The 24,926-nt window shown below is 29.1% G+C and overlaps 1 protein-coding gene across 1 annotated transcript in view; it reads left to right on the forward strand.

Annotated features, from left to right (window-relative positions):
* Positions 1-24,658, forward strand: part of LOC111625635 (E3 ubiquitin-protein ligase UBR4-like) — a gene marked incomplete at its 3' end in the record, with an annotated part of 184,449 nt that extends 159,791 nt beyond the window's left edge. Inside the window, exons 61-74 of the mRNA XM_023368838.1 lie at positions 1,720-1,960; positions 2,028-2,225; positions 5,166-5,287; positions 5,379-5,636; positions 5,730-6,002; positions 6,084-6,422; positions 12,595-12,818; positions 14,850-14,999; positions 15,088-15,286; positions 15,769-16,007; positions 16,088-16,213; positions 16,284-16,478; positions 19,785-19,869; positions 24,422-24,658. Coding sequence (XP_023224606.1) covers positions 1,720-1,960; positions 2,028-2,225; positions 5,166-5,287; positions 5,379-5,636; positions 5,730-6,002; positions 6,084-6,422; positions 12,595-12,818; positions 14,850-14,999; positions 15,088-15,286; positions 15,769-16,007; positions 16,088-16,213; positions 16,284-16,478; positions 19,785-19,869; positions 24,422-24,658 — 2,886 coding nt within the window. The remainder of the gene's footprint in view (positions 1-1,719; positions 1,961-2,027; positions 2,226-5,165; positions 5,288-5,378; positions 5,637-5,729; positions 6,003-6,083; positions 6,423-12,594; positions 12,819-14,849; positions 15,000-15,087; positions 15,287-15,768; positions 16,008-16,087; positions 16,214-16,283; positions 16,479-19,784; positions 19,870-24,421) is intronic.
* Positions 24,659-24,926: the final 268 nt, after the last annotated feature.

Raw genomic sequence — 24,926 nt, forward strand, 5'->3', positions numbered from 1 at the left:
TACAGCATCTGAATGTAACTTTTCTCTTTCTCTGTAGTCCAGGTGAGGCTTTCCATGTACAGTACTTTTCCTTCTTCTCCCTCCTGGCAGTCTGGACAAAGTGCTCTTCTCTTTGTGTCCCTTTTTTTAAGGGATTCCCAAGGCCTAACAATTGTCCAATCAGGGAGCTGGGCCAGCAGCATTCATTCAAGTCTGTCCCTGTTTGGGACTCCTGACTAATTTGCTAATTATGCCTCCTATTAACTGACCCCCTCCAGAAAAACAAATCCTTCCAAGTGGAAGACACTATTGCTTTGTCTTTCAAACACTTTGTTAGGCTTATTTGACAGACAGTTTTGAATATTTTAGAGAGAGACTTCTTATTCATGTAAATATTATTAACTAGATTCTTGAAAACGACATTACATAATGTAAAAGTGATAAATGAATCCATACATTAAGTTTTGACTCAAAATTGTATATGGCTAAAGCAGTTAAGAACAGACACAAAACAATATATTAAAGAAAGAAGAGAAATTAGCACATTTCCATAAGATACAAGCATTTGCTACTACTGCCTAAAAGAAGTAGTTAAAACATTGTGTGCATTAGTTTTCATTCTGTTTAAGACCCTAGGTATTGGATTAATGGGATTATAAATACATTTTGCCATCTAGACTATAAAACAGATTTTATAACTAATATTTTATGAGCTGTTATACTTCAGATGTGATAAAGAAAAATAAGAAAAATTAATCTTTACTCTTTATTCAACAAAATTACAGGCAATGTCTTATTACTTTAATGGAAGCACATGTCTGAACTGCATCCTGGCAACAAATTTAGTCTTGGTTTCCATCTATTGTTCTATAATGTGCAAAATTTGAAACATTCTACTGATAATTCAAAACTAGGCAAATTTGAAAGAAACAAGCAATTATGGCTGCAATTTTTAATCATATTTTTAATTTATTTAATTTAAAATATATGCTCTCCACCTCAAATTAGTACTGTAGTGTTTTGTCCCTGTACATCATATTTTTCTTTTAACAATAGAGTCATGCCAGTCATCTACCTAATCCCTTTCAGGGAAAGTTTTGAATTGAAATAACATAACTTCAATTGCATCAGAAGTTCATATATAGTTAATTGAGGCCTCTGCCCCTAAGCTTTCTATATCTGGTCTTGACTTTCATTTATCTAACTCCATTCTCGAGATTAAGGAAGGACAGCTGGACGGATGACAGTGGGAATTTATAAGTTACAATTTTTTCAAATTGCAACCCAATAAACAGTTTTTATTGTGAGGTAAACAATCATTTGGTTGACTGATTCCATAAACATGAAAATCTAACAATAATTAATGGTTATGATTATTGAGGCAACTAAAAAAAACTTTCCAAAAAGTCTAAGCTTTCAAAATAATGTTTTCTTGTGGATGACTTCATAGTTTTAATCAGAATCGTCATGTTAAATAAGTTAAACTACATGGTAAATCAGCATATAATTCCAATAATGATAACCATGAGAGAATACAAAAATTAATTGAAGAGATCTCAAGCTACTGAAGATATTTACAATTTTGAAGCAATGAAAGCTCCAAAAATAAGTGTTACAAGCAGCAATATATAAAAGCACAATTCAAAATAACTCCAATATTTTTCAGTAAATAATTTCTCCATTTGTTTTTTTAAATTTCGTTGTGACTTCAGACAAATGTGACAGTATTAACATTTTCAGGTTCCAAGTCGAAGAAGAAAGATATTAGATATGTTAACTGCTTATTTGGATGACTTAGGAACTGCAGGAGAAAGTGCAGCAGAATATTTAGCTCTTTTTCAAAGTCTAATTCATCCCACACCATGGAAGCACTATCTAGCACTTCGTGGCTTATTACCTCATTTGGGTAATCTCATTACACGAGAAATAGAACATTTATCTCACTTGGAAGAAACAACATTAAATTCTGATCTTTCTCAAGGTAAATCAAATTTAAATTAATTCATTAATTTAAATTATTTATTTTAAACAACTAATTTTGATTTTAGGATATGCATTAAAGATGTTGACTGAATTATTAGAATCATTTGTTGAAGTAGACAGTATTAGACAACATTCAAAATCTCGTCTGGTTGGATGTGTACTTAATGGATATTTATCATTAAGGAAACTTGTGGTACAAAGAACAAAATTGATTGATGAAACTCAAGAAAAACTACTAGAATTATTAGAAGAAATGACAACAGGTAAATATAAATTCACTTGTTATTGCAATTAGATAATAGATTTCTATTAAATAAATCATACATTTCTATTCAAATCAACAAATTAACAATATATTTCTATTCAAAGTCTTATGCTGTAAAAAAAAATAATTATTTAATAACTTTTAAAATGCTTAAAAAGAAACTACTTGTAAACTACTTGTAATTACAATTATTATTCATAACATGTGTGTTTAATAATAAATAAGAAAAACTTAAAGCATTAATAGCTTGATAACTACTTTATTTCCATATATTTCTTGCTTTTAAGAGAATAATATAAAGTTCAATCCTTCACATAGGCAAAAAAGATTCAAGTAATTTTTTTGTTTTATGATCTTTAATCATTTTAATTCTTTACATTTTGAGTGCAATGCTTTCAGTTGTCTCATTGTCACCAGAGCAGTTGTTCCCAATTTTTTTTAGTCCATATATTGCTCTTGTAAAAATAGAAAATTTTACATATCTCTAAATGCCATAAATTGACAACATTCTTTAACCATTTTCAAATGGATTAGTTTACAATAGTTACTCCATAATCATTTAAGTCTTAATTTTTCATTTGCAATTTAAACTAGTAAAATTTACTTTAGTAAAGACGAAGTTAGTCACTGCAAAAAAGATTAATTTAAAATAATTAAACTCAGAATTTTAGAAATGTATAAAATATTGTAAAGTTTGTTAAAAAAAAATTATAGTAATACTGTCAAGATTTTGAATCATCCTAAGTATAAACTTACAGTACCTTTCCACATTATTAGACCATGCAAAAAATATAGTTTTTAATATAATAATTCAATAAAAATGCAATTGTTTATAGGATTATTTAAAATATTAATGTTTTCTTATGTCTTATTTAATAAAAAAATAAGTTTTTGCATATAAAACTTTGAATATAATACAACTTAAAAATTTAAAACTGAAAATTAGTATTTTCAATGACCATTTTTAATAGCCAGTAGTGCTTCTGTAACACAAGGAATACTCTCTATACATTTTATTATTTTTGTTCTCATAGATGGGGCTATGCTGCCATTTCTTACTATGAACCTCTATCACTTTCTTTTTGAAGTAGAAAGTTAACTATTTTACATTTACAGTGTTTAAAAATACGATTGAAAAGCGTAGTTTGGCATTGTGACAATGTCACAATAAATAATTGCTTGTTCCTTAAATGATATTACAAGAAAAGAAACTTTTAGTCAGTGAGTCTAACAATTTGGAAAGGTACTGTAAGATATGGCAACATAGCCCCATTTATGAGAACAAAAATAAAAAACAATGTATTAAAAAGTATTCCTTGTGATACAGAATCACTACTGGATGTTAAAGATGGACATTCAAAATACTAATTTTTATTTTTAATTTTTTAACTTGTATTATATTCAAATTGTTATATGCAAAAACTTACTTTTTATTAAATAAGACAAAGCATTAATACCGTATTAGCCCGAATTTAACACAACTCCAAAATTTTCATAAAGATATTTAGAAAAAAAATAATACTCATAAAAGAATTCAAAGAAAGTAAATTTCAATCAGATAAGCATTTATTTATGTAATTACAGTAGAGCGTCGTTTATCCGAATCAATTGGGGACTGGGGTGGTTCAGATAACTTATTTTTCGCGAAAAAATATATTAATTTATCCCGTGTTGAAATTTTTCTCCGTTGCGTGTCGCTTCGCGTTGAATTTTCATCGATGTTAAGCCTAACGAATACTATTGTATCGTTAAAAATTATTTTTTTATTTTGTACAAACAAAATAAATATATTGAAAAATATAAAAACAATAAAAAATTATACTTCAGATGTTAATTTAGTATCAAAAACGTAAAATATTTGATTAACCCAAGAAATAGCCGAAGATTGCAGTGCCACAGCACTAGCGAAAATTTAAATTTGCCGACTGGAATGCTTTCGGATAAACGACGCTCTACTGTATAGCTAGGCTACTGTATAACACAGGCAACCTCTGTAGGAAAATGTCCTTGTTTATATTACATTCCATTACTTAAACCCCGAATTTAGCGCGAGTCGATTTTTTAACGGAAAATAAATGGTCGAAAAATATTGCGTTATATTCGGGCTAATACGGTATTTTAAATAATCCTATCAACAATTGCATTTTTATTGAATTATTACATTAAAAACTAACAAATCATCAATATTTTTTGCATGGTCTAATAATTTGGCAAGGTACTGTAATTAAAATTGAAGAATTACTGATTTAACATTTGGCATCTATTAGAGTTTTTTTCACATCTCCTGGGTACATGGACAGTAATCCAGATTGGAAAATGCTACTCTAGAGTAGTGACTGTCCACCACTACTCTAGAGTATGTACTCAACCCTGCTAGAAAATTTTTTAGGGTCGCCAAATTCAAAGAAATTTATTTGACAATAAAAAATATAAGACTTTTCTTCAACAAATATCAAGGTCTAGTAAAACTGTGTGTTATTCATATCTCTAATAAGGCATAAACATAACCACAAATTCCAGAAAGAATTTCACTTTAACTATGTTGATGATTTAAAAAATGTCTACTGTCTATCCAGGGATTGTGACAAAATTTTTCGCAAAATGGGGGTCGGAAGTGAAAATAGTTTGCACACCACTGCTCTAGAGGATAACAAATTGAACAAAGCAAATTTGTGCGTTTATAAGGAAAATTAATTGTTGTTATCCATATTGAGATGACTGTTGTATTTGGAGATGTGTGTTCTGTGAGATATTGAAAAAATCAGATGAGATATTTCTATAACAACCATTCAAACATGCATGATAAATCTAACATTAACAGAAAATCCACTACTAGTAATTTAATGGGAAACTTTTGTGACTTACAATTCTTTATTAAATGTAATTCATGTATACATTCTGTAATGTAATGTTTTAAATATATTTTTTTGAATAATAGGAACCGAATCTGAAACAAAAGCGTTTATGGCTGTGTGTGTTGAGACCGTGAAAAAATATGGATTAGATGATCTTCGAACCCCAGTTTTTATATTTGAAAGATTATGTTCAGTGATTTATCCTGTAAGTATTTAATATTAGAAACAAGAATGAAATTTTTTAAAGCAATTGTGACTTTTTACTTAATTGAGTGATGATAATTATTAAACTTCAGGAAGAAAGTGATTCAGGAGAATTCTTCATAACTCTAGAAAAAGATCCTCAGCAAGAAGATTTTCTACAAGGTCGAATGTTAGGTAATCCCTATAGTTCAAATGAGCCTGGTATGGGCCCTGTAATGAGAGACATTAAAAATAAAATATGTCAAGATTGTGAATTAGTTGCTCTGCTTGAAGATGATAATGGAATGGAATTATTAGTGAATAATAAAATTATAAGTCTTGACCTTCCTGTAAAGGATGTATATAGAAAAGTAAGTTTGTTTCTTGTGTTTTATTTCTTTTCTGATTTATTTTTTTCTATTTGAAATTTTGATATATGATTGTTTACCACTATCTTTTGATAGGTTTGGTGTGCAGAAAATAATGAATCTGAAGCAATGAGAGTTGTATACAGAATGCGAGGTCTGTTAGGTGATGCTACTGAAGAATTTATTGAAACACTAGACAATAAAGACAATGAAGAAGTAGATAATGAAGAAGTGTATAAATTAGCTAATGAAATGAGTCATTGTGGTGGTTTGGAAGTAATGTTGGAAAGACTAGCTGCTATTAATGATCTCACGAGAGGACGTCCATTACTTACTGTTCTACTGAAATTATTTGTATTTTGTTTCAAAGTTAGTATATTTAAATTTTGTAATTACAGTTATTGTAGAAATAATTGTGATTAACAATTATACCTTAACTTATATTATTAGGTGAAAAGTAACCGTCAAAGATTAATAGAACCGCAAATGGGGACAATCAAAGTAATGCTAAGTACATTAAGACTAACTTTAACATCAGATATTCCTGAGCTTGTACAAGGTTCTGCAAGTGGTCCCACACTCACTGAACAACTACTACAGATTATGGAAACAGTACTAGTTGAAGCTGCTAGTCAATCACCTGAAAAATATGCAAATTTCTGTAAAAGTGGGGACAAAGATGATGTTAACTTCTTATTAAGAGCAGTTTCATCACCACCTATTAGAAATAATACTGTTTTATTACAGTTATTGATGAGAGTTATTCCATTCTTAACACTAGGAAATCAGGTAAAGTTATCAAATATTTTGAAATTTTTTGCAAGTTAATGCTGGTTAGGCAAAATGATCCTCCCTAACTAACAATAGAATTGTCCCAAAAGAAAACAGAAGTAAAAGCCAAAATATAACAACACAACAGTAATAGAAAAACAAATTACCATATTAGCCCGAATATAACGCAACCCCAAATTTAACGCAACTCCAAAATTTTCATAAAGATATTTAGGAAAAAAAATAATACTCATAAAAGAATTCAAAGAAAGTAAAATTCAATCAGATAAGCATTTATTTATGTAATTACAGTAGAGCGTCGTTTATCCGAATCAATTGGGGACTGGGGTGGTTCAGATAACTTATTTTTCGGATAACGAATCATGTACGAAAAAATATATTAATTTATCCCGTGTTGAAATTTTTCTCCGTTGCGTGTCGCTTCGCGTTGAATTTTCATCGATGTTAAGCCTAACGAATACTATTGTATCGTTAAAAATTATTTTTTTATTTTGTACAAACAAAATAAATATATTGAAAAATATAAAAACAATAAAAAATTATACTTCAGATGTTAATTTAGTATCAAAAACGTAAAATATTTGATTAACCCAAGAAATAGCCGAAGATTGCAGTGCCACAGCACTAGCGAAAATTTAAATTTGCCGACTGGAATGCTTTCGGATAACAGACGTTTCGGATAAACAACGCTCTACTGTATAGCTAATAACACAGGCAACCTCTGTAGGAAAATGTCCTTGTTTATATTACATTCCATTACTTAAACTCCGAATTTAGCACGAGTCGATTTTTTAACGGAAAATAAATGGTCGAAAAATATCGCGTTATATTCAGGCTAATACGGTATAATATACAAGGTCATCAAGATAAATCTGGAAAAATTGCCATGTAATGAAAAACAATTCAAAATAGAGGGAAAAATCAGTATATTCTTCCAAAAATTGGTACAAAAATAGTACACAACAAACAGAATGAAATTGTTTTGTGTAGCCTCAGTCAGCTTTCAAAACCTTCCCGTCTTGACCCGAAATGGCTGCAGGTTCACTTGATTTGCTCCTTGTTCATGTTTATCATCACTTCCATGAAGAAAGCCTTTAGAGCACTCTTAGTATTGTAAAGCTTTACATTTACTCTTTGCCTCAGCCATGCCACACACATGGTAGTCAAGGAGATTGCAGTCAGGACTGGACATGGGCCACAAGTTAGGGGACCAGTGATGATGTTTGGCATAGCCTAAGCTTTCAGTTTTTTGTTGTTTTTTGTTCTCAGTCAAGAGCTGGCAATTCCTGAGGACAAAAGACTGGTAGTCTGACAGGATAGGAGTATTGCAGATACTCCTATCCTGTCAGATTGATTGTTGAGCATTGCCGTGCTCATTTCTTTTGCAAGGTCACTCTTGCTCTGCACACCATCCTGATTGATCATCATCAATTTGGCTATGAATTCTGCACTTCTCTTGCAATCAGAACACTTACTCTGAGTTGCCTTCCCTGGAGTCACATTCTCCTTGTTGTCAGACTCCCTGAACTTCTTGGCTATTTTGTAAATTTGCATGTTCTTGTAGCCACACCATACCATGATTTGTGATGGTGATTTTCTAGCATGAAGTGATTTCAATACAGCTGTTCTTCAGTCATATTCTCACAATATGCCTGAGCAGGTCTCAGTTGTGGACTGTTTGGTGTTTATTCTTGAATGACCTGATGAATGCATATACTTTCATCAACAGTCTTATCTCCAATACTGCCTAAGATTGCTCATGAAGAAATTCCAGATTTACATTGACAACCCTGTATATATTTAGAGCTTTCTTACAATTTTGTCTATATTTACAGTAGTCAAGATGTAGTAGGTCCTCTATGTTTTTGATGGAGTTGGTAAATCTGTAAAAGAAAGTTCTCTGGAATATTAAAAGTCTAAAAAAAGGAGGATAAAAACAAGAATTAAAATTTTGCATGTGTGTGTAAAAATAAGAGGAAAGAACAAGACCATTGAAAAAAATTTATAAGTACTCTGTTGAAATATACAACTCTGTTTTGTAAACACAGAAGACCTAAATGAGAGTGTGTGATATTGGGAGAGTTAGTAAAAGGTAAATTCATAGTTTGTTTAATAATAATTAGAAATTTGCTCATAACTTTGTCTTTTAGACCATTAGAGGTAGAAGCCAAAATAAGAAAACAGTAGTCAATTTTTGCTTGGAAATTTGTAAAGAAAAGATTAAATGTAAAACAATTTTACAGGATATTATGAGAAAACATATTTCACAAAAATGTGAGAATCTCTATAATGTAAACTAAAATACCAATAAAATAAAATAGTTTTATTACGAAGTCTTCACTTGGAATCCATTTACTGCTTTGGAGTCCGTGATTGGGTTTAAAAAGATCCATGAAATTCATTTTGCTTTGAAAATAATTATCTAACTCAGGTGTCTTCAATCTTTTTCTGAGAATGTCTATATGAATTATAAAAGATAAGTCTGGGACCAGATATGAAAGATAGTCAAAGATGAAGATATATTTTATTTTTAAATTTCAATGGAAATAAGTCAATGTGAAATTTTCAATTGCTTTTTTAAAGAATGTCATCAAAATTGGAGATAAATTTTATGGCACCCGATATTAAAATCTTCTTAGAATATAATAATTAATCTATCTTAACAGTTATAAATTTGAAAAACGAGAATAAATAAATAATAAAAATAGAAAAAAAAATAAAAGAATAGAATAATTAGAAAGATTTTCAACTCTATCTTAATGTTGTACCAGTTTTGACTGTATATCTTGACTAATGTAATATAACAACAGCTGGCTAATAATGAGATATTGTTTGTCACATATTTTTTGATCATTTATACTATAACTTATAACAACATTTAACAAATACCTTTTAAAGTGTTGTTATTTTTGTAACTTAAATTTTATTATATGGGGATGCAAAAGTAGGTGTACAGTTATTGTTATGGAAAAAATACAGGGAGAAAATAAGAAGAAAAAACATTTATTTTTATATACAAATTAAATCACAAATAAGGAATACGAACTAATAAAAGATAATAAAAATAATAATAATGAACACCAAACATTTGTATTTCTCAGATTCTCTGTATACCTACTTTTGCATCCTCCTGTATATGTAAATGTGAAATGATTCCATTATTATTACATTCAGTAACTTGTTACTTTACTAACAAAATTTTATCATATATATAACAAACAATTCAAACAATTTTATAATACTTATATTATATTTTATATTAACATAGTTCTATATTTTTATTCTGCAAAAATAAAATATAAAAATATAATTTTATGTATTTACATAATTATGCATATACATAATACATGCATACATATAAAAATTTAATTATAGTACATTTTTCATAATTAATAATATAAGAAATATAATTGCCTTTTATAACAAATATAAAATAGTTTGACGCTACACTGACAACTCCATCATTAACTTCCTGGCATCATAAGAAACACAATATTGTTATGAAGACCACCATTTCCCCCCCACCAAAAATTGTTGTTATTGATTGTATGTATATATATATATATATTTGTGTATTGTCATTTAAATTATCTGTAATGATTTTAGTTTAATCACTTTATTCTAATCTTTTGCTAATAATGCATTTGCTTTAATTAATTAATTAGAAATTTTATTGTATTTTAAGCTCTACGTATAATTTATATCCTCTTCTTTTTCTTTGAACCCATATCTTGAAGATACCAAAATTGTTTACATATTGACCAAAGTTGTAAGAGGAAATTTGCCTATTTTTCCAATTTTAGGGACGTCCCTGTAGAAATTTCTAATAATATCAACTTTGTATTCTAATTCGTTTCTCTAAATCATTCTAAGTTTATTAAACAGAGAAATAAATCTCACAACATGTGAGGAAAATATGAGAGGGAAATTAAGTAATTAAATTAATTTGTAAAAGAATAAAACTTAAAGGAAGTGGGAAAAACTCCACTTCCCGTTTTTCCTCTCCCTGCTGATCATAGCGGCAATTGAACACCATTCCAAGGCATTAGAAGTATGAAGCTTAACAGTAACCAAAACAATTGATGAATAATGATGGGAACTATCAGTGATGACGTCCATGGAGTTCGGCATTATCACCATCTAAAGTCAAGGAAGGTTTAAAACGGTTTTGCTACGGTAATGACTCAGCTCAAAAGATGAACCAATAATAATAGTAAATCATATGACTCTCCTGTGCTGAAAGGTGTATAAAAGAGGCCCAAATCCAGGCATCAGGGAGCTCCTCGGTAGACAATGGTAGAAAGCACCAGCCTCACCAGACTCCCAACCAAACTATTCCATACAAGGAAGGCATCAATGGCGGAAAACGTCAGCGGACATCAACAGTAGACAAAAGTGGACCCGTCCTGCCATAATTGCAAGGAAATTTTGATTAGAAGTGAACACCATTTACCAGCAGACATCAGCGAAGGACCTAGTGAAGGACCAAGCAAAAGGGAAGAAGGTACTAGATCAAAAGACTGACCAGCCCTATGAGAGAAGACTGCTCTCTTTTTCCTGGTATGTTGTAGTTTGGATACCGCCCTGTTAGGCAGCCCCTCATTTTATAGATAGAAATAGGCAGATTTCTTGAATCAGATTTTAAGAATGTTATCCAGAACTTAATTTTCGATAATAAACTCTTGTTATTTGTATTTGACTTTGCATTTACCTCCTGAGAGGCTCTTTCCTGGACTTCGGAGTGACTCTTACCCTTAGGCCTTAACTATCTGTTTGTGTCAAAATTGGCAGTGTGTCCGACAAAATACACCTGGTGGCAGAACCTACCCTAACTTAACGTTAACTAACTTTTGACGGCCCCTGACCCTCACAAATAAAGTTTAGGAGTTAGACATTTATTACAACTGAACTTTTTCAAAACAATTAACATTTCACCATCAACTGAATATCAGTTAAGTCAGGTGTTCTTTGCTAATATGTTCAATCTTTGATGTTGATCAGTAATATTAAATTGTCTTGAAAAATATTTATTTGTAATAAATGGATAAATTCTTGAACTTATTTGAAGTATTATTTTTCTTGTCTGGAAAAAAAATGTTCTTCTAGACCAGGGGTGTCCAACCTTTTTGTTTTTCTGGGCCGCATTGGAAGAAGTCAAGGAGTTTTGGGCCACAAGTATATATTATATATACTTGTGGCCCAATATACAAGTATATTTAAAAATTAACATGTCTAGATTATAATAATAAGTATTAAAACTTTATCAAGAAAAAAGGATATTTTAAAAAATTACTTCTACAGACACTTTCAATTTTTACTTAGAAATAGATAAATTCATTTATTATAAAAGAGACTAAAGAAAATTTATTTGAAAAACACAAATATTTGTTTTATTTGGGTCTCTAATTAATAAAAAGCGATGAAACACCATTTTAAAGTGCATTTTTATTCAATTAATATAATTATAAATAATATGTAGCCGAAAAAAGTAGCCAAAGCGCCAAATGATATTTTTTACGTCAAGCAAAAAAAATGTAGCCACATTTGGCCCAATGTAGCCAAATCTTGCAACGTTGGAAGGAATACTAAATAAAGCTGGAGTTATGAATCAAAGGATTATAGACCCAAGTGCGGGGAAAAAGAGGCAAAGGGCAAAAGATAAAGAAGTGAAAAAGGTTGAAAAATTACGGCTCCATATTTGCTTAACAGAAGATCTATTTAACGTTTCTCATTACTACATCTTTTGTCCTTTCTCATTTTTCCTTCCTTTCCCCAAATTTGGGTCTTTAATCCTTTGAGTCACAACTCCAGCTTTATTTAGTAATCCTTCCGCATTCACACATCTCCAAGTATTTGAAAATATTTTCTTTTCACTCAAAAATAAAGTATGAATAAAGGTTTATGGCTTTGTGAAACTTTTTTTGAGTTTATGCCGTTGAAATAAATAAATAATAAAAAAATTAAAACATTTGTCGGTTTTGTTTACACGTTTATTGGGCCGCATTGGAACTTGCCTTGGGCCACATGCGGCCCGCGGGCCGCGGGTTGGACACTCCTGTTCTAGACTTTTTGGAAATATCAATAAATCTGATTAAATAAATTTTAACAATTTTATTAGTGAGCAGTTTATTGACTTATTAATAAAATTACTTTAAATTTATTATTTCAGGAAAAAATGGAAACACTAATAAATCACTTTAAACCATATCTTAATTTTAATAAGTTTGATTTTGAGCATACACCAGATGATGACTTGCAGTTAGAATGTTTTTGTGTGATGACTGCTGGAATTGAACGCAATTTGAATGGAAATCAGCTGAAGGATCTAATTGTAAAAAGAGGAATTTTACAAGATGCCATGGAATACATAACTCTCCATGCACCAATTATTAAGTAAGTTATACACTAATTTTTCTATTAATATTCCCATTTTAAATTTATTATTGAATTCATCTTTCTTAATATAATCACATCTTAAAATAAAAATAAAATGTGTAACTTCCTTCATAACAAGCTACTTTTAAATTAAAATGTTTGAAAGCTTTTTTTTTTTTTATTGCGATAAATCTTAGATTACATGCATTCTAAGGCAAGCATATTTAAAAAGACAAATTAATGGATTTTTTAAAATAATAATAATACACATCTGAAACTTAAGGATGAACACAATTGCTAGCAGTGTTAGGAAAAGTCATTGAACCAGATTGTGACAAGCCTACTATAACATCAAGTATTATATTGCAATTTGAGATGGACATATTCCATACTGAGAAGTATCTCAGCCTGGTCATTGATAAACACTTTCCATCCATTCTCCAATTTCCAATTGCTGTATGTATCTTCTTCACCAAGACTTGCTTTTATTGCTTTGATTTGTAAAATTCTACAAATTCTTGTGTTATCACCCTGTGTTAGATGTCAAGTAATATGGCAAGAAACAGTTCTTGCCATATTACTCGACATTGTCTGCATTTGTCTACAATTCTCTTGGCTCTCTCTATTCATGTACAAATGTTACCCATCCTTAAGCTTTGCACACATGTATATTAAACCTTGAGAATGGACAGTCTGAAAATTATTTTGAAATAAATATCTTATCATTTAGCATTAGTATTTTGATCAAAACACATAATTTTACAGACTGTTAAATTTAATAGAAATTGTATTTTGATCTTTTGCTATAATTATTTTAAGCTTTTGATTAATGTTTACTGTGTATTATCAGTTTTATATAACTCTTCTATTTACATAATAAAGTTTACTTAATATTTTAGCTATAAAATTATATGTAGAGTGATACAATTTTATTTGTTGATTGACATGTTTGTTTGTTTTGGTTATTATCTTAATAGTCAGTAAGCAATATTGTTTTCTGATGTATTTAAAATAATTCAGAAAACTTTATCAAAATTCAAATTTGAAAATGATTTTAAAGCAATTTCTGCTGTTCAGTTTGGAGAAAATTCAGTGTAAAGAGCTTCTTTTAATGCTCTCCATGATTTAGTACACTGTTCATAGTTTACATACATTCTTGCTGAACCTCTGAGTAGTTGTTTTGCGTAAACTATCTTCTGCATGCCGTTCTAGTTACACATTTCCACTTAGCAACATTCTTCCCATTGTCACCACTGAATGTTTCAAGGGATTCATCAACATTTCTAAAGGTAAACATTGACTTAGAGTACTCACTTTTATATTGCATAATATTACTATCTTCATCCTCACTTTTGTCAGCATCATCATCACTTTGCACATCATTGTCTCTGGCATTCTCAATCAAAAGTGTCACCTCCAATCTTTGCACCAACTCTCTCTTGCTACCTGTGGTTTTCAATTTTTGTCGTCCTAGTTTGATTTTCAAATCAGCACACTTAAGGTGTTTCACATCCATCATTGTATTGTCCTTAGATACAACAGTCAGTCTTAGTTCTTTGTCGTTTACTGTAGTGTCACTAACTCTGCCAGCTTGTCTGGATTCCATTATTGCCCTTCTGAAAGTTCTTGTATGAATTTCTCTCAATATCCCAGCTGAGCCTCCAAAATTTGTAGGAATAGTGATAGAAATATAGAACTAGATATGACAATAATCTTCCAGTGTTCGTAACTGTCTTGATAAAACAATAATGTTCTGGCCTTCGTGACATTTTTTGTCCCTTTCACACCATCACCAATTGTCATCTTCTTTCATTTTTCATTTCTCCCCTTCCTCGTCTCTCTCTCTCTCTCGTTCTCCTTGTCTTCCCGTAACCCCTTGTAAATTTATTTTCTTAATGGTTTAGGAATGTTACTCGTCTAAATCCCACATTTATTCAAGAAATACTGAATTTTATATGAAATAAATTAATCCTTGATTTAAATCATGCTTAAAGCACATAATTATTGCATTTTAAGTGCACTTTTTCAAAATGTTTCTTTTACTTTTAGAGGGGCATTGTTATTAGCTTCTGAAGATTGGAGAGAATTTACATCTAAACCAGCCTTAAAATATGTTCTTCGTTTTCTTACTGGGCTCAGTCACGGTCATGCTACAACTCAGTTAGCTGTGAGTGCTACTTGCATTCCTGTTATACACAGGTATACAATACTTAATTAACATATTTATTATGTATTCAGTATGAATAAATAATAATAGATTATTAAATAAATGATTATTTCATTTAAGGTTGGAACAAGTTTCTAGTGATGAATGTGTTGGTTCCTTAGCTGAAAACTTAATGGAAGCTATTAAAGAAAATCCTAGTGTAGCTGAAAAGATAGAAGAAGTTAGAAAACAGACAAGAGATGAAAAGAAACGCCTTGCTATGGCCATGAGGGAGAAGCAATTAGGAGCATTGGGTATGAGAACAAATGAAAAAGGACAGGTAAATTATTATAAATTTGTTTAATTTATCAGTTATTATTTAGTGTTTTCCAAAATCAAGTAAAATTTTGAAAACTTTATTCCTGAAATTAAAATGAAATGCAAATGAAGTTAAAAATAATTTTTTAGAGTTTTTTCATGTTTTAAATCAAGTTAAAAGTTAGAATTTTGATTAAATATTATTCAAAATAATCATAATTTTAATCAGTTCTTTTATTTCATTTAAAATTAACTGTGATAATTTTCTCCTTTTTTTGAACAAGGAAATTTCCAAAATGCTGGAAATTAAATTTTAAAATTATTCTTTTATTATTTAACATAGTTAACTATATTTATTCATTTGTTTTAGAATAACAAAATTTAGAATAAAAATTTGAGTATGTTTTATTTGTTATGGTTGGATTCAGTTTAAATTAAATCTGATATTTGACTTTAAAGTTTTATTATTGTAAATCTTAATCTATATATTTGGTTTTTTTATAGGTTACAGCAAAAAGTTCATTATTAAAACATGTTGAGGAATTACAAGAAGAAACAGGTTTAGTTTGCATTATTTGCCGTGAAGGTTATAAGTTTCAGCCGACAAAAGTATTGGGTATATATACTTATACTAAGCGCTGTAATGTTGATGATTATGAAATCAGACAAAGAAAGACTCCTGGCTATTGTACTGTAACACATTTCAATATTGTACATGTTGATTGTCATATGGCAGCTGTAAGGTAACAACAATTTTATTTTTAACACATATCTTAATATTTTTATGGTGCACAAATTTGGCTTAACCTAGAAATTTATTTAGGCATGCTCGAGGAAGAGATGAATGGGATAGTGCAGCTTTACAGAATGCCAATACACGTTGTAATGGCTTGTTGCCTTTATGGGGTCCACAAGTTCCAGAATCTGCTTTTGCTAGTTGCTTAGCAAGGTAAAGAATAGTTATTTTGATAAATTATAATTTATATATTTCAGTTACTAAAACAATGTCTTATATATAGACACAACACTTATCTACAAGAATGCACTGGCCATAGAGACGTTGGATACATATCAACTGTACATGACTTGAAGTTACTTCTGCATCGGTTTTCAACTGAGCGTTCATTTAGTGAAGATAGTGGAGGAGGTGGACCTCAAAGTAACATGCACCTAATTCCATATATTATTCATATGGCACTTTATGTAATAAACACGTAAGTTTTTTAAGAGTAGAATTGACTTTATATATAGTATCATTAAGTATATTTTAATGTTAAATACTTTGTAGTCTAATAAAGTAATCTATATGAGAATTTTGTCAGTTTATCTAAATTATCTTAATATTTTTTGTCATGCAATTTTAAATTAACTTATTTGTTTTACCATGATGTGCTTCTTGTCTAGTCTTGGTATATACTTGTGAGCATTATGTTGGCCTTTCTTTATTGCTAGACTTATTACACCATCACTGGATGGTGTAATAAGTGTAATAGGTCAGCCTTAGAAAATCACTTTATTTTTCCAAAAAGAATGCATTTTGACTTAAGTCCTTCATCAGCTTTTTATAATATAACTATATTTTATGAATAAAACATGCAAGTTAGATTATGTTGACAGTAAAAGTTTCAGGTTGTATTTCAATTTCTTTTTATTTATACACTCCCCTCACCCCCTTTTGTCAAATATACATACCACAATTCATGTAATTTTTGGGCCTAATTATTATTCATGATTTTTTCTTTGTTTTTTATTATTTCTAAATGCTCATACCAGCTTCTTTTATATGTATTTGATTTTTTTTTAACTATTCTAACAGTGTCCCTTATTATTTAACAACCTTCTTTGTTAAAGTGGATTGCTACAGCCAAGTTGTTATTATTGTACTTAATGGTGGATATATGTTCTTTGAAACAAACCTTTAATTCCTTACCAGTTTCCCCTATGTAAAATCTAGGTATGGTACAGCTATATTCTAATTTATAAATAATGTTTCTTCGGTCCCATATGTTAGCCTTGCTGTTATGTGCATTTATTTTTCTATTTAAATTGTTATTTTGTTCAGGTACCAAAATTATACCATATTTATTTAATTTATTTTTTAAATTTATTCTTTCAAAAATATTCATTTCATAATGAGTTTTAAAAAAATTAAAGTTGTGTTGTCAATTGATTGTTTGTGTGTATTTTCTTTTCTATCAATAATCCAGTTACTAATCATGCACATGCTATAACCATTCATTAAGTACATTTTCATAATGTCTTGAATTTCAGTGGATTTATCTATTTCATTCGTAGTTCATTGTGTAATTTTATCTATGTACATGTAAAAAATATTCTTCTTTATATAACTGGATAACTGATGTAAAATGTATAACATTGTCAATAGTATATTTTTTATATTTTTTAAAAATTGTTTTGTCTTTAAGTCTAGTAACTAAAATGTCTAAGAATGGTAATTGATAGTTGTTTTCAGATTCTAGATCAAATTTAATATCTATATCTATTTGATTCACTTGTTCCAGATTTGATCAGCCTGTATAATAATGTCATCATATACTACAAAACACTCATCAACGTAACAATACAGTTCTATTATTCCATTGATGTTAACAACCTTTTGATCTATATTGGACATACTTAATTCTGCAAGAATTGAATCTATTATTGAACCAATAGGGATACCATCATTTTACCTATAGAATCTTTTATTCTCTAATACTAGAGATACCATATCTGTAATTCATTGTTGACAGTTTTGGGTTTTCAGTGTTTCTAAAATCCTGTTTCCTTTAATGGACAGATACATACTGCATATGTCTAAGGAAGCTATCATATAAGTTGGTTTGAACTTTACAGTTTTTAATTTTTATATAAAACAGCCATTACTCTGTATGCTGTAATGTGATTTTTCTAGGGTGTTTAGTTTTTCCTTCAAGAGAAGCTTTAAATTATAAAAGATGTATTTTTTTTTCAGAGGTCTATACAAGATTGGATCTTTGTGTTTTAACTCTGTATGAAAACTTCGGTATTCTGTTTTCACTTTTTAAAATAAAATGTTTTTCTGTTTGGCTTATTAGGTTTTGTTTTTCTAGTTTGTAGTTTTTTAATTTTTTGTTTAGTAGATCTGTCGGATTATTTTTATTGTTTTAACAGTGTCTTTTATTATGTATACTGTTTGTTTTACTGCTTTTTTTTTTAACTATACTGCTCTAAGCATCAAATCAGCACATTTAAAGTAAATTTTATAACATTTCCATTTATGTTATTTGTGGTATTTTAAAATCATTAACATCTTGTTAATATTGTAGCAAATGCCTGGAACTTTGATCTGTAATCAATGATTTGTCATCAGTATTTTACTAAACATCGTGATTTTATTGTACATTTCGTAAATGTGGTAGTATCAATTTCATAAATATGTAAGTTGAATTACAACCTTAAATTTTTACTGTCAACATAATCTAACTTGCATGTTTTATTCCTAAAATATACTTATATTATAAAAAAGCTGATGAGGGACTTAAGGTCCGAAATGCATTCTTTTTGGAAAAATAAAGTGATTTTCTAAGGCTGACCTATTACACTTATTAGATTTATTACACCATCCAGTGATCGTGTAATAAGTCTAGCAATAAAGAAAGGCCATCATAGTGCTCACAAAAAAATTTTGTTTTAAACAACTTTTTCTTGCAACATTTATTTATTTTTTTCTTTTATTTGAGCCATAAAAAAGAATCAACAAACACACTTCATTATTAATTTGAAACGAATAAGAATCTAACCCCATGTCAGTCTTAATGGCCATTAAGCAGCTGTAAGTATTGAGGGAAAAATTCCATTTTGATCCATTTAAATCTAACATTCCTCTGGTTTTTAGAGCAGCTGTAGATAACTATTTTGGATCAAGTGTGGATTTTAATATTATTCAATAGCTACTTCTCACTTTTTTGTGAATTAATAAAGTCTAGATTTGGTTAATTTTCTCACTATGTTAGAGTATGAATCATCCATGTCAATTTTAAAATTTATATAAGTAGTTTACTCTTCATTCAAAATTTATTTATGAATCGAAAGCATGATTACAATGAACTAAGATATTTAATTTATATTTATTATTATTTTTTTAAGATTGTACAGTTTTAAATTTGACTTTTTTCTTTATTTAAAATAAGTTTGAATTTATTTGAATGTTATGATTTGTAACATTTTAACATTCCAAGATTGAATTTAAAAAAATATATTCTATTCCATTTGATTTTTTATGTTGAGGATGGCCTAAATTGTGTGAAAATAGATTCAGAAAATAGATGCAGCTGAATGTAACAGTGTATTTGTATTTGCATATGTCCAAGAATAGCTTCCTTGGACATATGCAAATATAAATACACTGTTTTTATTAATTAATTAATTAACATACAGTACCAAGTCTCATTAAATTTTCCATTTTGAGAACCTTATATACAATATTCTTATTTCTAAATATATATACAACAAATGTATGGTTGGCTCTTTTTATTTAGAACACGTTGTGTTGCAAGAGAAGAGAAGAATATTTCTAACTTTCTAGAAACTCCAGTTGATAAGTGGATAGAGAATTCTTTTGAGGTATGTTTTTAAAATTAATTTTCTTCTAAACAGCAAGTAAATATTTAATTTTTAATGATTGAATTATTGGCAGATAAACCAAAAAACTTCTCTTTATTTTCTCTTAAGACTGCAGTTTTTACATTAGATTTAGACCTTGAATTAAAATCATTATATATTTGGACTTTAATACATTTAACCTGCTTACAATCTGATTCTACTAATATTATTTTAGTTATATTTACAAAAACTTAAGATGGCATGTACTCAGAACCCTGGATCCTGGTACATTGGTTTTATGTTAAAATAGGTATTGTTGAGAAATGATATCTATTTTAAACTGCACTGATTAAATGGGGTTGCAGTAATTGTACATTAAAGCCCACAGGGATTCTATACAGAATTCTAATAAACTTTTATTCAGTATTTTGTTTGGTATGTAAAAAGATATGATCTGCTTCTCTAATAACAAGCATTGTAGATATTGTTCCTGCATGGCAGCCTATAGTATTTGTGACATTATTTTGAAAGGAAATTTTATATATTATTCATTTTTCTAATATTTTTTTTTTTTTATTTTTTTATTTATTNTTTTTTAAACTCTTCTACATACTCCGAGGTTTTGAATGGAAAATTAAATATAATTAGATTTTTCTTAGTTCTCTCGTTTAACATTTTATCTATTTCAAAATCCACCATACCTTTTAACTTGCTGTACGTATCTGTTCTTTCTTCTAATAAACGCATTTTTTTACACATTTCTTTCAATTCTTCCTTGAGCTTTAAATTTTCTTCGTTTATTTTGTTGATTTCAGCTTTCATGGAACGGATTTCGAAGTTCAGACTATCAAATTTGTCTTGAATTAATTCATAGATCGATTTAAGTGAGTATTCAGGTTCAGTAGTCTTTGTTAGTAGATCTTCTTCCGGTTCAAAAAAGTCTTTAATTGTAGCATACCTCGAGATATCAGTATTATTCTTAGAATGTTCCTCAATTACGTATTCCTCTCCTGACATATCGCTTGTCTGAGTATTTTCTTCTATATCTCTTGTATGCTCTTTACGTGGTCTCCCTCGTCCCCTTTTTTGCATAACTGCTTGACTTGATATTGGAGGAGATCGAGGAAAAGGTCCGGGATTTAACTCAATGCCAGCAATCATTAGTAAAATAAAAATTATTATTCGAATTAATGAAACATTTAAAATACTTATTTCAGTTCTACACTTAATATTCTGTTGTAAAAAATCCATGTCTAACGTCGCCACAACAGCTCAGCAAAAAAGTCACCAACACCTCCGCAGGCTAGACACGCCCCCCATTTTTCTAATATGCTAAAAGGATCTCCAACATTGCTACACAATTATTATATCAATAGTTTCTCTATTTTAGGAAACTGTGTTTCTTGTTGATACAATAATCCTCATCATATATGGAAAAAATGTAAAATGACTAATGGGTCTATTATATGGATTTGATAAGCAAATATTTACTGTAATATATTTTATAAATAATATAATATTTTGACTTATAAAATACAGTTTTATGATTTTAATAATATATTTTTATTGGAATATTACAATAAACCTCTGCTAACTCAGACAAATTTTTTTGAAAAATTGTACAGTAATTTAAAATTTCTTGACAATCAAAAAATTACAATTAACGAGTAAGAATAATTATAACAATCAGTTATTTATTGTGACATCGTCACAATGCCAGACTGCAATTTTTAATTTATTTAATTTAAAATATATTCTCTCCATCTCAAAATTAGTAGTGGCTTGTCCCTACTTGTCCCTACTATGTACATCATACTTTTCCTTTAATAATAATCATGCCAGTATTCTATCTAACACTTTTCAGAGGAAAATTTTTAAATTGAAATAACATGACTTTTGGTTTTCATCAGAAGTTCTTGTATATCAATAGTTAATCAATATCTCCTACCTCTAAGGTTTCCATGTCTGGTCTTATCTTTCATCTATCTAACTTTGTTCTCAAGATTAAGGAAAAATGTATAGATGGATACACGAGTGACAGTGGGAATTTATAGGACTACAAGTTTTTCAAATTGCAGCCCAATTAATGAGTGTTTTTGAAATTCATAAGTCTTTGTGATACTGTGCATTATATTATTCTAGTCAGTAAGTTAGTAAATACTGTACATGGCTGTATACTGTGTAAGGAGTCAATTCTGAACCGTTCTATTTTGTTTAAGGGTTATTTTTAGTTTGTTGTTCTATTTATTTTGGGGCATTTTATTTCATTAAGGATAGACTACTGCACCTCTGTGGACAAAATTCTAAATGTTAAAACTCACTCACAAAGACCGCGTTTGGAAAAATTACGTTATCATCCAAAATGACATCTTTAGGGTGGAAAACTTCCGCAGGAAGTTAAAAGAATGATCTCCCACCTCCAAATTGTTACTGGACAACACAAAATAAAAGTATTATAAAATTGTGAGGAGGATTACATAAGTAAAAAAAAACCAACTACTAGAATTAAATAAAATGTTACCGTGTAAGTATGTAAATAGAGCGAGTGGGCAGATACATTGTAATGTCACCACACCTGCTGCATAAAAAAGAGACGACTCAGACAAGGTGAGGTTTACATTCAAATGAAGTGATGCTAAGAATCGAGTGGTAAGCAAAAGGTTTCCCAGTTCCAGGTCCAGTAACAGAGTTTTGGTGATACATAGTCAAATTTGTAAGATTTATTGTATTTTTTCAATAGAATTGATTCCTATCTTTCTTGTTGGTTGTATGGACACTGAATTAAGATAGTTCTAATTTGATTTAAGTTCCCAAATTGTTGGAAAGGTTTTGTACATATTTGTTTTGGTTTGATAAAGTATTTTTTTTTATTTTACAAAGAATTATTGAATTGTACATATATGGACTTTACTGATAAATAGAATTTTTATATTACATATAGTAATTCTTTCAACATTTGATCTTTAATAACAATATTTTATTTTTGCCCATGCAAGTTTAGGCCTGGCACACCAACAACAAACCTTAGTATGTAACTGCCATTAGTATATTTCTCACGCTTTGCTTTACTTTTGTATAATTGTCAGGAAATTTTTTAAGCTCATTTCCTGTAGTGATAAATTCAGCAGTATAATCTATTGAAGCTCAGCATAATTTCCATATAGAGCTGTCAAAATAAATTACTGTACTGTATATACCTGCCTTTTGTTTTCCTATGTCATCAAAGTTAGCAGGGTTTTACTGTTAATTAATATGCATCAATGTCCTTAATTTAAACAAGTTATTCTTTCAATCACCATAACAGTGTATTTCTATTAATAGGACTTATCATACTGGTGTATAAGATTGCAGCAACACAGTCACACAGATTAAAATTGTTTTATTTACAATTATCTTACAAGTTCCTTTACTCATGTTTTGAAAATTATTTCCTGTTATGTTGAAAAAGTAATAAGAGAGCAGTACTGATTTAGATTTGTGATGATCTTGAAAGTGTTACAAACAAATCCATATGATGTGGGTAACCATGTATCATTGATTGGAAAGTGGGAAATGTGTCCATTGTTGAGTATGGTTCTTAATATGAAACAAAAAGTTAAACCTTTGGAAAGCTTATTTTGACACAAAATCTTACAAATGATTGTGTGAATATTTTCAAGAAAAAATTACCCAACAAGGTACCAATAAGTAAGCCTGCTTTGTAAGAATTTGTTGAAAGGTTTTGTGAAATCTGGATCAGTTTTTTCGTTACCACATCATTTCTAAGGAGTTGTGGTTATCTCAATATCCTTGACTTTATCAAATTTCTTTTTTGGAGATATCTTGCAAATAGTTTGTAAATAATTTCCACAACTTAAAAGACCTGAAATGCAACATTTCAGCAAACATAGCAGATATTACACCAAGGATGTTACAATACATAAGTAGGAATGTGTGTCATTAAATGGGATCTCTGCCTCCAGATAGAAGGTGGACACTTCCAACTACTCTAAAATTTCTGAGTACAAACACAATGTAAATGTGTACGAATGATGGTTTGTGCATGGGTTTTGTTCATTTACATTTTGTATACAGGTCGTGTTCTATATATAAACAAAATAAGGAAACTTTCAGTACACGCTGTATATTTAGTATATAGCTCATGCATGTTTATACAAACTAATCATTTTTATATTAGGCAATATAAAAATTAGACACAGTGGGTTTTTCCAATAAACTTAATATGTGAAAACTTAGTAGTATATATATAATTTCAAATTAAAATGTTGTGTAAATATGAATTAGTAGTTTGTATCAAATTCTTTTATTATAATTTTATTTTATGAAAATTCAATAGAAGTTTAAATTGTTTCTTATTGGTTTTGTGGTTTTAACATTAAATAAATAAACTAGAAATTAAATTTATTGAAATATTAAATTATTTTGTAGATCAAAATATTACTCTAAATTAATATTTGAAAATTATAGAAATCTTTATTAATATTTATTTAATATTATTAAACAAATTATAAACAATATTAGTCACCAAAAATTTTTTGCCATGTTAAATTTAAAATGTAATTTGTTTATTTAGGCCGAAGGATCATTTTATTGGATGACTATGTCGGTGGTAGTTCAGCCAGTTAGTAAATGGCAACAACAACGCATTGCATTTTTGAAAAGAACTTTAATTACGGCTCATGCTAGACACGTTCTACCTCAAGGTGGAAATTCTCTTGCCGATACAACTCCTAAAGACTATTCTGTCTATAAATCATCATTAGTCTTTTTCGGATTAATTGATGCCTTATATAATATATTTTTTAAGGTAGGTTTTTATATATTTATTGTTTGAAAAGTTTATAAGACAAATTTCTCAAAAACTAACTTGTTATTAATTCTTAAATTAAATATTCCAAATAAATCCAATTTTAGATATTTTTTGGTGGAAATTTATGTTAATTTTGTATAATTAATTTTTTGTGTATAAGGAAAATTTAAATATTTATTAGTTTGGTATTTTAAAGATAAACTTAATTTTTATATTTTGAGTGATGATAAATTCTCAAAAACGTTTTTATGCTGTAGATGATAATTAT

This window comes from Centruroides sculpturatus, unplaced genomic scaffold (assembly GCF_000671375.1).
Source record: "Centruroides sculpturatus isolate CEXI.00-Female unplaced genomic scaffold, Cexi_2.0 scaffold356, whole genome shotgun sequence".
NCBI classification, from domain to species: Eukaryota; Metazoa; Arthropoda; class Arachnida; order Scorpiones; family Buthidae; genus Centruroides; species Centruroides sculpturatus.